Consider the following 14,099-nt stretch of genomic DNA (forward strand, 5'->3'; position numbering starts at 1 on the left):
CATATTAAACTCTATTTTATGAATCTAAACAGAAAAAGTATAGGTTTATAGTCGGAAATATAAGTTACAAGTTGTTTTTGTAAGAGGTAGTCATTTCAGTCGAAAGAACGACGTCTCGATGACCATTTTGAAAAACATACTTCCACTTTGAGTTTAACCATGATTTTTAGATATAGTTTCATGTTCATAAGAAAAATCATTTTCCCAGAAGAACAACTCTTAAATCAAAGTTTATCATAGTTTTTAATTATCAAACCCAAAACAGCCCGCGGTGTTACTACGACGGCGTATGTCCGTTTTTACGGTATTTTTCGTGTTTCCAGGTTTTAAATCATTAAGTTAGCATATCATATAGATATAGGACATGTGTTTAGTTGATTTTAAAAGTCAAGTTAGAAGGATTAACTTTTGTTTGCGAACAAGTTTAGAATTAACTAAACTATGTTCTAGTGATTTCAAGTTTAAACCTTCGAATAAGATAGCTTTATATGTATGAATCGAATGATGTTATGAACATCATTATTACCTCAAGTTTAGTAGGTTAACCTACTAGAAGTGACAAGAAATGATCTAGATTCAAAGGATCTTGGATGGCTTGAAAGTTCTTGAAGTAGAATCTTGACACGAAAACAAGTTCAAGTAAGATTATCACTCGAATTAAGATAGTTATAGTTATAGGAATTGAATCAAAGTTTATATATGAGTATTACCTTAATTTAGAATGATATCTTGCTATAAACAACAAGGATTTCTTGAGGTTGGATGATCACTTTACAAGATTGGAAGTGAGCTAGTAAACTTGGAAGTATTCTTGATTTTATGAAACTAGAACTTGTAGAATTTATAAAGAACACTTAGAACTTGAAGATGGAACTTGAGAGAGATCAATTAGATGAATAAAATTGAAGAATGAAAGTGTTTGTAGGTGTTTTTGGTCGTTGGTATATGGATTAGATATAAAGGATATGTAATTTTGTTTTCATGTAAATAAGTCATGAATGATTACTAATATTTTTGTAATTTTATGAGATATTTCATGCTAGTTGCCAAATGATGGTTCCCACATGTGTTAGGTGACTCACATGGGCTACTAAGAGCTAATCATTGGAGTGTATATACCAATAGTACATACATCTAAAAGTTATGTATTGTACGAGTACGAATAAGGGTGCATACGAGTAGAATTGTTGATGAAACTGAACGAGGATGTAATTGTAAGCATTTTTGTTAAGTAGAAGTATTTTGATAAGTGTCTTGAAGTCTTTCAAAAGTTTATGAATACATATTAAAACACTACATGTATATACATTTTAACTGAGTCGTTAAGTCATCGTTAGTCGTTACATGTAAGTGTTGTTTTGAAACCTTTAGGTTAACGATCTTGTTAAGTGTTGTTAACCCATTGTTTATTATATCAAATGAGATGTTAAATTATTACATTAACATGATATTATGATGTATTAATATATCTTAATATGATATATATACAATTAAATGCCGTTACAACGATAATCGTTACATATATGCCTCGTTTCGAAATCATTAAGTTAGTAGTCTTGTTTTTACATATGTAGTTCATTGTTAATATACTTAATGATATGTTTACTTATCATAATACCATGTTAACTATATATATATATATATATATATATATATATATATATATATATATATATATATATATATATATATATATATATATATATATCCATATATATGACATCATATAGTTTTTACAAGTTTTAACATTCGTGAATCACCGGTTAACTTGGGTGGTCAATTGTCTATATGAAACCTATTTCAATTAATCAAGTCTTAACAAGTTTGATTGCTTAACATGTTGGAAACACTTAATCATATAAATATCAATTTCATTTAATATATATAAACATGGAAAAGTTCGGGTCACTACACTGACCCTCTTGCACATTTAAAAGGCATATCTCCAGTGATCACAAGTGCATCAATTACTACTCAAATGTGATCAAGCAAGAGAAGATTCTATGATCTTATAGATATAGAATTGGATTTTTGTAAACTTACTAATCAAATTCATTTATCTTATGAGTTTACTTAATGTAATGTATGTCCTAGTATTGTGTTAGGATCATCATTGCAGAGTGTATAAGTCTTGTAACTTCAATTAGTGGAAGCATAGGCTAGCTTGGTGATCTACTTCCTTAAAGGGACTTAGGAAGTTGATTAATCTTATTTGGAGATTAATACTTGTCCAAGGTGAAGACAAGTTGATCTAGGTTAGAGTTGATCTTTCGAAGGGATAGAAAGATTAGGTTTGTTATCTACTAAAGAAGATTGAAGACTTCTAAATCGGATCTCCACCGGGTTTGGAGAAAAGTGCTTAGTGAAGCAACAAATCCCGATTAGTGTAGTCGGGGAGTGGATTAAGGTGGATTAGTTAACATCCACCCGAACCACTATAAATCCTTGTGTCTATGTTCTTTACATTACTTCATTTATCATTTTGAACATATACACCACACACATCAAGTTTGAGTTGAATTGGTTGATCAAAGTAAAATCGAATTTGGTGATCAATCGAAAAATTGTTAAAAACGTATTAAGTAACTATTCACCCCCTAGTTACTTACAGCATGCTTTGATTATGTTGGCCCATGTAGAGCCCACACAAGAAAAACGTAAACTGTTAGTGTCACTCAAACCCCCACCCGTCCCATAAATACTAGATATAACTTTGACCCAAAATGAAATATGGTTCGTTTTAAATCTCCACCACCATTTTCCCAATAACGTAAGATTTTTAAAAACAAGAGAACCAATATTTAACCCCCCGGACCTGTATGGAGGAAGAACCCTGTCCCATTTAACCCATGAAAGTTTTCTCCTGGACCCCGACCCGCCCCAAAGAAATTGAACTTTATGAATTCGAGTAGCTTGATCACACTTGCTCGAGTTCAAAAGAGTGAGAAGAAATACAATGGCATGCTACTAAACCATCCGGGCCTAGCATGGGTGGCCACTCCCTGTTGTGCAGAGTTTGTATCCACTTAGTTGAAAGGACCCGTCCTAATCCATCCGGACGAAGTCCATATCGATTATAAACGATTCACAACAGTTGATTACATTGCGAGGTACTTGACCTCTATATGATACATTTTACAAACATTGCATTCGTTTTTGAAAAGACAATCTTTCATTACATCGAAAGTTGACGGCATGCATACCATTTCATAATATATCTAACTATAATTGACTTAATAATAATCTTGATGAATGTGATGACCCATGAATTTCCGACCAAATTTAAACTTAATCTTATATGATTTCGACACGATAAGCAAAGTCTATTAAACTGAGTCTCATAAAGTTTGAACTGTTCTCATGAATTCATTTGACCTTTGACTATTCCCGACGATGCACGAACAATTGTGTGAAAATAAATATGTAAATATATTTATATAAATATAAATATAAGAATATATATATATATATATATATATATATATATATATATAATATTTTGAATAAATGGGATACACTTTAATTAATTAGAATTAAAAATGTAAAATAATAAATAGTATAATTAAGTACAATTAAAATGAATATATATATGTAGACATATACATGATATTATTATGAATTTATATGTATATGTACAATTCAATTAATAATTATTATTATATTATAATATATATAAAATATATGAATATTCAATATCTAATAAATGTATATTAGTATATATATATATATAATATAATTATTAAATATTACATAGCTATTAAGATATAAAGTCAACATATTAAACTTACTTGCAAATAAAAATATAATTGTTATATTATTATTACTCTTAATAATAATAGTAATATCAGTATTAATAATATTAATATATATATCATATACATATGAAATTTAGTATGTAAAAATTGTTATATCATTTTATTATAATATTATCATTAATAATATTAACATTATTATAATTAGTATTATTATTATTAGTATCATTAATAATATTACTAATATCATTTTTATTATTATTATCATTACTATTAATTTTTTTAAACTTATTAAAATCATCATATTGTTAATATTAATATCACCATATTATTATTATTACTTTTATTATTATTATTGTTAATATTATTATCAAAAATTATTATAGTTGCATTAATAATAATATTAGTATATTTATGATTAATAAATATCTGTATTTTTTTATTAGTAATCAGATGAAAACAAACTTATTAATTTCACAAAGTCTTTGAATTGTACAAGGCAGTTACCTATCTCTATCTATTTTTGTTTTTTTTTCTTCTTCTCCTGCTACCAATTGATACCTATGTCGACTAAATCTCTACTACAAAACAACCTGTGATTGAAATCATGTTTCTACTTAAATTATTTATCACAAAATATATAGCAATCACTGCATAAGAGAATTTAAAAACAGAAAATTTAACAAACTAGAAAAAAAGCCTCTGTTCTTCATCTTTTCGACCATTTTTCGATTTCGAACGAATTTTCAAAATGTGTTAATGCAATCTTGTTAGGAATCGTCTATCTAAACTATCTGTAAGTTTTCAATCCTCAATTCTTTCTATTGATTTCTAATTTGAGAGTCAAAGTTTTGAGTTTTAAAAGTCAACTAAGTGTTCTTGAATCAAATTCGAGTTTGTTTTGATATCTCCAGTTAATTTGATGATCCATAAAGATTATAGGAATGATTTGCAACACAATTCATGTTGTAATCATAACCTATAACACTCTTAATCTAAAAATCAATTTTTGAGTTCTTGAGTTCTTCACAGTAATATATACTAACGTAAATTCGAAATAAATTTCAAAAACTAAAAACGCAGAGTTGTTAGGAATCATTTACTTAAACTTCCTGCAAAATCTCAAGTTCCAATTCTTAATAACGAATTCGAATTTGCGAGTCAAAGTTAAATTGTCAAAAGTCAACTGTTTTGTTCTTGGAGAAATTAGAGCTTGTTTTGATGTTTTAAGTTCAATTGACGATTTCAATAGTTTTTAGGAATGATTTGAAACATGTTTCATGTTGTAAAGATTGTCCAAAACGAACTCAAAATTGAAAACAAATTTTTTTTTTCTAGCTACTAGCAAGCAGTAGGATTTTTTTTTGTTTTTTTTCTCATTTTTTTTATATCATGAACACATTTTTATTTTTTGTTTCATGTTTGTTTAGAAGTCCTAAAACCATTTTGATGATTGACTATTAAGAATGAAGTTGTTTGATTGTTTAGATTTTGGTGAAGAAGATGAAGTGGGTTGAAACATGTAATAGATAAGTATTTGGGTTTGTATTATAAAGCAGAAAAACTGAAATGGAGGAATGGTTAAGGGTGTTGATGAGTGAGCAAGAGGTCTCGGTTTCGAGCCCGGCTTGGTGCAATCTTTTTAAAACTGACTCCTAAGGTAGTTTTATACATTTAAAAATTATTATTATTATTAATATTATTATTATTATCCTTAGTCAGGTATTTCTACAATTATTAATTTTGCAAAACAAAAGATATATATGTAAATATATTATTACATAAAATATACGTAGTACTAATATTATATAAAATTATGTTTCAACTAATATTATTGATATAACATTAATTAAATATCAAATAAGTATCATAATATCTTATAAGAATAATTAATACATAACAAATATATAAACATAATTGATTTATACTATAATGTGTTAATACTTGATATAGGTTCGTGAATCCGAGGCCAACCATGCATTGTTCAATGTCGTCATATGTATTTTTACTACAAAATACAGTATTGTGAGTTTCATTTACCTTTTTACCCTTTATATTTTTGGGCTGAGAATACATGCGCAACTTTTATAACTGTTTTACGAAATAGACACAAGTAATCGAAATTACGTTCTATGGTTGAATGATCGAAACTGAATATGCCCCTTTTTATTAAGTCTGGTAATCTAAGAATTAGGGAACAGACACCCTAATTGACGCGAACTCTAAAGATTGATCTATCGGGCCCAACAAGCCCCATCCAAAGTACCGGATGCTTTAGTACTTCGAAATTTATATCATGTTCGAAGGAGGATCCCGGAATGATGGGGATATTCTTATATGCATATTGTGAATGTCGGTTACCAGGTGTTCAATCCATATGAATGATATTTTGTCTCTATGTATGGGACGGTTGTTTATGAGAAATGGAAATATGAAATCTTGTGGTCTATTAAAATTATGAAATTATTATTTATGTTAAACTAATGAACTCACCAACCTTTTGGTTGATACTTTAAGGCATGTTTATTCTCAGGTATGAAAGAAGTCTTTCGCTGTGCAATTGCTCATTTTAAAGATATTACTTGGAGTCATTTATGACATATTTCAAAAGACGTTGCATTCGAGTCGTTGAGTTCATCAAGATTATTATTAAGTCAATTATAGTTAGTTATATTATAAAATGGTATGCATGCTGTCAACCTTCGATGTAAGTCAATTATAGTTTGTAAAATGTATCATATAGAGGTCAAGTACCTCGCGATGTAATCAACTGTTTTGAATCGTTTATAATCGATATGGACTTCGTCCGGATGGATTAGGACGGGTCTTCACAATGAACTCGATGACTCGAATGCAACGTCTTTTGAAATATGCCATGAATGACTCCAAGTAATGTCTCTAATATGAGCAAATGCACAGCGGAAGATTTCTTTCATACCTAAGAATAAACATGCTTTAAAGTGTCAACCAAAAGGTTGGTGAGTTCATTAGTTTAACATAAATAATCATTTCCATCATTTTAATAGACCACAAGATTTCATATTTCCATTTCTCATAAACATACGTCCCATGCATAGAGACAAAAATATCATTCATATGGATTGAACACCTGGTAACCGACATTCACAATATGCATATAAGAATATCCCTATCATTCCGGGATCCTCCTTCGGACATGATATAAATTTCGAAGTACTAAAGCATCCGGTACTTTGGATGGGGCTTGTTGGGCCCGATAGATCTATCTTTAGGATTCGCGTCAATTAGGGTGTCTGTTCCCTAATTCTTAGATTACCAGACTTAATAAAAAGGGGCATATTCAGTTTAATAATTCAACTATAGAATGTAGTTTCAATTACTTGTGTCTATTTCGTAAAACATTTATAAAAGCAGCGTATGTATTCTCAGTCCCAAAAATATATATTGCAAAAGCATTTAAAAAGGGAGCAAATGAAACTCACGCATATAAATATTGTAAAATAGTTATTAAAACATTGTATGTATTCTCAGCCCAAAAATATATATAAAAAGGGAATAATGAAACTCACCGTATTGTATTTTGTAGTAAAAATACATATAACGACATTGAACAACTAAACAATGCAAGGTTGGCCTCGGATTCATGAACCTATATCAATTGTATTTCTATTAAAACATATAATAGAAATCTCATAATTTTATTTATTTATATATATTATTTATATATATTTCGTAGTTATATAAGATTTATACTAGATTCTATTTAAAAAAACATATACTTTATTTTATACCTTAAATTATATGTTATATATATATTTATTTTGTATTTGTATATAAAGTGATTAATAAAGTTAAGTTATGTTTGTTAAATATATTATATATATATATATATATATATATATATATATATATATATATATATATATATATATATATATATATATATATATATCATTTGTTTGTTGAAACTAGTAATTGTAGTAATACTAAATTAATATTTGTAATGATAAAAATGATAACACTTAATATAACTAAAAAAATAATAATGTTAATAATCTTAGTGATAGATGTGATGGTATAATAATAACTATAAAATATTAATCTTTTCTGTTAACGATAGTTTTAATTCAAAATCTTTTAATAGTGATAATTATAGTAGTTTTTAATAAAGTGAATAATTTAATAGTAATGGTAATGAAAATAATAATTTCGATAACAATACCTAATACTTAATAATAATAATGATAACAATAACAATTTTATTATAAGTAGCAATCTTAATAATAATACTTTTGTTAATAATAACAATTCTAAATGTTACCAATACTAATATTATTGATAAATATAATAGTTTTTATTATTTTCATATTCGAGATTTTGAATTAACATTTATAACAATACTTTTAATTATGATTTTTACTTAATCTTAATTATATTATACTTAATTCATGAATTACTTATAATATTTTTATTTCATGACTCTCTTCTGAATATTCTAATATCTTCAGATTTAAATTTAGGAAATAACAATAATACAATTAATGCTTAATACTAATACTAGGCTTAATACTAATGATAATAGTAATATTACTTGTTTTAATGTTAATAATGTTCATAATATTCATGTTAGTAGTAACATAACAATAATCTTAATTCTAATATTTAGTAATAACAATAGTAATATAATAATAATAATACTAATAGTAATAATAATGTTAATACTAATAATATTAGAAATGTTAATAATATAAACTATATTAATCATAATAATTTTTATGACTAGGTTATTAATAATAATGATAATAGTTAGCAATACATTAATATTAGTAAGTAACAATAAACACATAACAATAATAATAATAATAATAATAATAATAATAATAATAATAATAATAATAATAATAATAATAATAATAGTAATAATAATAATAATGAAGAATAATTACAACCTTTGAAGAAACAAAAAAATTCACCACTAGAGAGACTCGAACCCGCGACCTCCCACTACCACAACACTACCCTTTAACCATTGCTCCAATGTTGTCTTTCTTAATTTTTACGCTTTCCAAATATCATTTAAACTGTTTTTCTGTTTCATCTATTTCTTTTCTTCTTCATTGATTACATTCGATCCAGTGATCTTTCTAAAATCATAAACGTTGTTTCATTGGTTTATTTAAAACTTGAAATTTAATTAGTCGTAACTTACTGAGATAAATTGTATTTACAGAAAAGAAAGAAAAAAAAATGCTGTAACAGCTTGTTCAAGTAAAACGAAGAACATAAATTCACTTTTTGAATTCTAGAGTGTTTTAGACGAAAATTATAACATGAAAACGATGGCAAATCGTTCTTTAAAACTTTCTCCATCTTTAATTCGATCAAAAACATTCAAATGAAATCAAATTTTATGATGAACGAATTGTTTGACTTTTGAATTCATAACTTTGACTCCAAAATTCTTTCTTGATACTAAAAATTAGGGTTTGAATCTTTTCAGAGAGTTTAAATGGAAGATTTAGAGTTGAACTTCATTAACACAATTTAAAATTTATTACAAAATCTTCCTAGTTGAAAAATGAAGAAGAAACAGGGCCGTTTGACTGATTTCTTAAATTTTAGATTTAATTTTGACAATTTAAAAGAAGTTATTGGTACTTGAGATTGTGGATTGCTAAAGTGGGTCGAAAGATATCATTTACACTGAAATTGGTCTGGTTTTGTAGTTATTATCATCGACAGAAGGAATCAATTCAGAGTAAAAGAAAGAAAAAAATAAATAAAGAAAAACAAGAATTTGATAATGACCCTAAACAGATTTTGGACTCTATCTGTGAGTTGTAATCGACTGGAATCTGTTTAGAGACAGGAAATCAAGAATTGATAGTGATGTTAAATTAATTCATCTCCTATATTGATATTTATATAATCAGTAGTATTATTAATTGTAATTAATAATAATTATATTAATAATAATGATATTATTATTAATGGTAATAAAATATTAATAGTTTTAATATGTAAATGATAATAGTAATTACTTATAATACTGATATTATTATTAATCAATGATAACACTAATTATAGTAATACTAATATTATTAATGATAATAATAATAATAGTAATAACAATACTATAACAATTTATATATATCAAGCTCATATTTAGATTTTATATATAATTAAAGTAATATTAATACTACTAGTATTGACTTTAATATTGAAAGTAATAATAATATTATTATAACAGCTATAATTATAAATGTATTACATATATTATTACTTATGTAATATTTATTATTCATATAATATATCATACAATAACTTTTATTGATTATTTAATATTTTTAATATTTTTATTCACTTTTAATAATTAATTAATGATTCTGTTTTATTGTTTTACATTTTTAACTCAAATGATTAAATTTTATTAATTTAAAATATTATATATACACTTTTATTTATATATGTATATATATATTTACATTTTTTATATACACTCAACTGTTCGTGAATCGTCGGTCAGTCAAGGGTTAAAATAAATACATGGACAAAGTTCAAAATTTTGAAATTCAATTTAACAGACTTTGCTTATCGTATCGAAATCAAATAAGTTTCAAGTTTAAATTTGGTCGGAAATTCCCGAGTCATCACATTAGTGGTGCAGGTTCGAATCCTGGGAGGGGAGGTTTTCTCCCATATGGCTGAATCACCATTCCACTTCTGGTGGGTGGGGTCCTCAGACAAAACCGGTCGGGTTCAACTCCTGAAATAAGGTTGTGCGAAGATTCGAGAGTGGGTTTCCTCCTTCGAGTGCGTGAGTCAGTAACCAACTAACCAGACGTTCAAAAAAAAAACAATGGCATGCTACTAAGCACCGATTTCACAAGGGTCAATCAACCACCAAACGAAATGTTTTTTTACTTTCCAATCCGATAACCTCTTATTGAATTTCTCGACTACCGAGATCCATGAACTTACTTTATTCATATTTATACCCAACGGAATACCAATGTATGCCATAGGAAAAGTATCGAATGAACAATTAAAACGTGCAGCCATCATGTTGAGTTCAGCCTTAATAACTCCAATTCCAAAAGTTTACTTTTCTCGAGATTAACTTTTAAACCCGATAGGTCTTCAAAACAAGTAAGGAGATTCATTACATTTGACACGTTAACTCCGCTCCATTCACCGAAAAAATCATATCATCTGCACATTGTAATGGGTGACATTTATTTTTTCACGCCCTATAACAATTCCCTTTAATATTCCACTTTCCACAGCTTTTTGAGTGAGGATATTGAGACCCTCGACTAAAATAATACAAAGGAACGGAGAAATTGGATCTCCCTGTCTAACTCCTCTTTCAGGTTTGAATTCAAAAGTTGGAGAACCGTTTACTAAGATTGAAATAGATGCCGAGGAAAGACATGCCAAGATCCGTTTAATTCATCTCCTACCAAAGCCTAAACTTTTCATTGTCTCGGCTATAAAGTCCCACTTGAGACTATCAAATGCCTTCTCAAAATCCACCTTGAATACAAAACCCCCATTTTTTCACTCTTTTTAGATCATCGATGACTTCGTTGGCAATAAGAACCTCGTCTAGAATGTATCTATCATTCATAAATGCACTATGTTCAACCCCTATCACTTTATGAATAATCGAATCCATTCTACTCGACAACACTTTTGATATCACTTTGTATAAACTACTTATGAGACTAATAGGCATGTACTCACTCAAATTAACAGGGTTGTTATTTTTAGGGACTAATGTTATAAAGGATGCATTACATCCTCGGGATATCTCCATGTACGATTAGAACCAGTCAAACATTTTTACAATATCACCTTTAATTAACCACCATAACTTTTTATAGAATTTCATATTAAAACCATCTGGTCCCTGGGCCTTGGAACTTCCACAACTCTTTATCGCCTCCCAAATCTCATCTTCACTGAATTTACCTTCGAGGACTAAATAATCCTCAATTGTTACCCTTCCGATATCAAAATCCAGATAACACACCTTAAATACAGATAATTTGTGGTTCCTCAGTCCAAGTTCCATCAATGGAAATGCCCCTGATGGTATTTTTGTGCCTTCTTCTTTTAACGAAATTGTGAAAAAAAACTTCGAGTTTTCAACTCCTTCAAGTGTCCATTTGACGCGTGCCTTTTGTTTCCACATATTGGTTTGGATTTTTTCTTTCGCAATCCATTGTTTTTTCTCTCGCAACCATAAAAGCCTTTCATCATCATATAGTGTTCTAGATTCGGCTATTGATTCCCAATCTGTTGCAGCTTTTGAGTGTTTTAATATTTGTTCTTCCAAAATATTTAGTACTTGACTGTGTTTTTTCAGTTCACATCTTATATTTGTCAATTTATTACGTACGACACAATCAGGCCTAGAGCCTAAAATAGGCAGATTCCATGCATTGACCACTATATCTTCTGCTCCATCCAAAAGTAACAATTCATTGAATACCCATGTGTACTTTGGACCGAAGTCTTTAATCTCGTTATAAAGTACAATAGGGCAGTGATCAGAAAGATGTTTGTCGAGAGTGGTGGCCGAAAGATTATTCCATAGGTGAAAAAAAATGTCTCGACACTAAAAAACGATCTAGCTTACTAAATTTGACACCATTGTGGCAAATACGAGTGAATTTCTTACCTCCAAGTAGAACTTCAATTAGGCGGGTGCTGTTTATGAACTTATTAAACATGTTCGCCCAATTTTGATTGAAAGTTGGATTGAAACGCTCCAATTGACTTCGAACATCATTGAAATCCCCACAAAGGAGCCATGACATCTCTCTAAAGTTCAGTAACACTTCTAAATCGTTCCAGAATCTAATCTTTTTGGCTGTAGTATGCGGCCCATACACATTAACCACTGCTATTTCTGTATTGTTTCCTTCTACGAACCCTTTTATAGTAAGGTGGAACTCTCCTTCTATTGCTTGATTCACCTTAAATATTGTAGGATCCCATACCATAAGCATTCCCCCCAGAAACCTTGAGCATTCTTTTGAATATACTTAAAGTCCCCTGAACCCCAGACCCACTCTATCCAACAATCATCAGGTAGTTGAACACATTTTGTTTCTTGTAAACAAAGTACCATAGGATTCTCCTTTCTACACAATTTTCTTAACCGTTTCTCTTTACCATTTTGCCCCACTCCACGTACGTTTAATGACATAACTATCATTTAACTGAAAGAAAACGATTTGATTTCAGCAGGCTATTATCTAGCTTTCCATCGCACTCCAAGTTTACCACCCATCTCCTTAATTCCAAAACTACAGGAATAATTGTTTACCTTTGATGAATCTTTAGATATGGATTTATGACTGATACTTTTTACCATAGGTGGTTTACACTTTTTAATCTTAATTTGCGATTGATTACCTCTGTGAGCACTTCTTGCTAATTGCTCAATGTGAAGGATTTTGGAATGTCCTGCCCATCTCGTCAATTGCTCATTTCTTTTCTACTTAGTCGAAGACGCTTGGATATTCTTTGTATTCACTGAAGATTCTCTCGCAACATGTTTAAACTTGGGCATATTTGAGTCGTCTCCCATCTGACCCGATGTTTTGGGGGTACTGGAGAGCTTTAAAGCAATCTGTGGGTTAGAACTAAAATCATCTAGGTTACATGGGTTAGCCTCAACAGGTTGCTCGGATATAGATACATTTTAATCTATATTACTTTTTTATTTTATCCTAATTTTTTTTTTTTGAACAGCAAATAACTTTTATAAAAATAGAAAATGAGTACAATTTGCACCCGATCCAGGAACGGGGCGAAACGTTACAGCACAATCACGAGGGAAACAAACATAAAGATACAAACACAATACAATTTACCAATACTAAAACAAACTGAACTTGTAGAACTCGAGTTGCCGAGAATGCAACCTTCGCCTACCCACACTCAAAGGGTTTCTCGATCCAACTAAGCCAATCAAATCTTCGACTCTTGCATCTTCTCGATAACCAATCAAAAGAGATAACTTGGATTTCGTTGAACACATTAGGAATCATCCCACCTTTGTTGTTGAAAACATGTTGATTCCTATTCTTCCAAACCATGTAACACACTACCCAACAAACCGCTTTCCATGTTGCTTTTTTATCGACCGACGAGAAACTGAGACCATCACCACGAATAAGATCGTTCAGACTTAACGGAGCGCTGTTACATCCCCACCACGCTAATACTTTTCTCCACACACTAGAGGCCCAATGACAAGAAAAAAAGGATATGTTCGACCGTTTCGAGCCCACCATCACAAATCGGACAACGAGAACTATGAACGCCGATCCCCCGTTTGTCAAGTTCCGTGCG

The 14,099-nt window shown here is 29.2% G+C and overlaps 1 protein-coding gene across 1 annotated transcript; it reads right to left on the bottom strand.

The window, feature by feature from the left end:
* Positions 1-11,556: 11,556 nt before the first annotated feature.
* On the bottom strand, positions 11,557-12,742 carry LOC139852248 (uncharacterized). Its single transcript, XM_071841486.1, has 2 exons — positions 12,418-12,742; positions 11,557-12,194 (listed from the first exon to the last, which is right to left on the bottom strand). The coding sequence occupies exons 1-2, from the start codon at positions 12,740-12,742 to the stop codon at positions 11,557-11,559; spliced, it is 963 nt and encodes a 320-aa protein (XP_071697587.1).
* Between the last annotated feature and the right edge of the window lie 1,357 nt (positions 12,743-14,099).

Source organism: Rutidosis leptorrhynchoides, chromosome 6 (assembly GCF_046630445.1).
Source record: "Rutidosis leptorrhynchoides isolate AG116_Rl617_1_P2 chromosome 6, CSIRO_AGI_Rlap_v1, whole genome shotgun sequence".
Classification (NCBI taxonomy): Eukaryota; Viridiplantae; Streptophyta; class Magnoliopsida; order Asterales; family Asteraceae; genus Rutidosis; species Rutidosis leptorrhynchoides.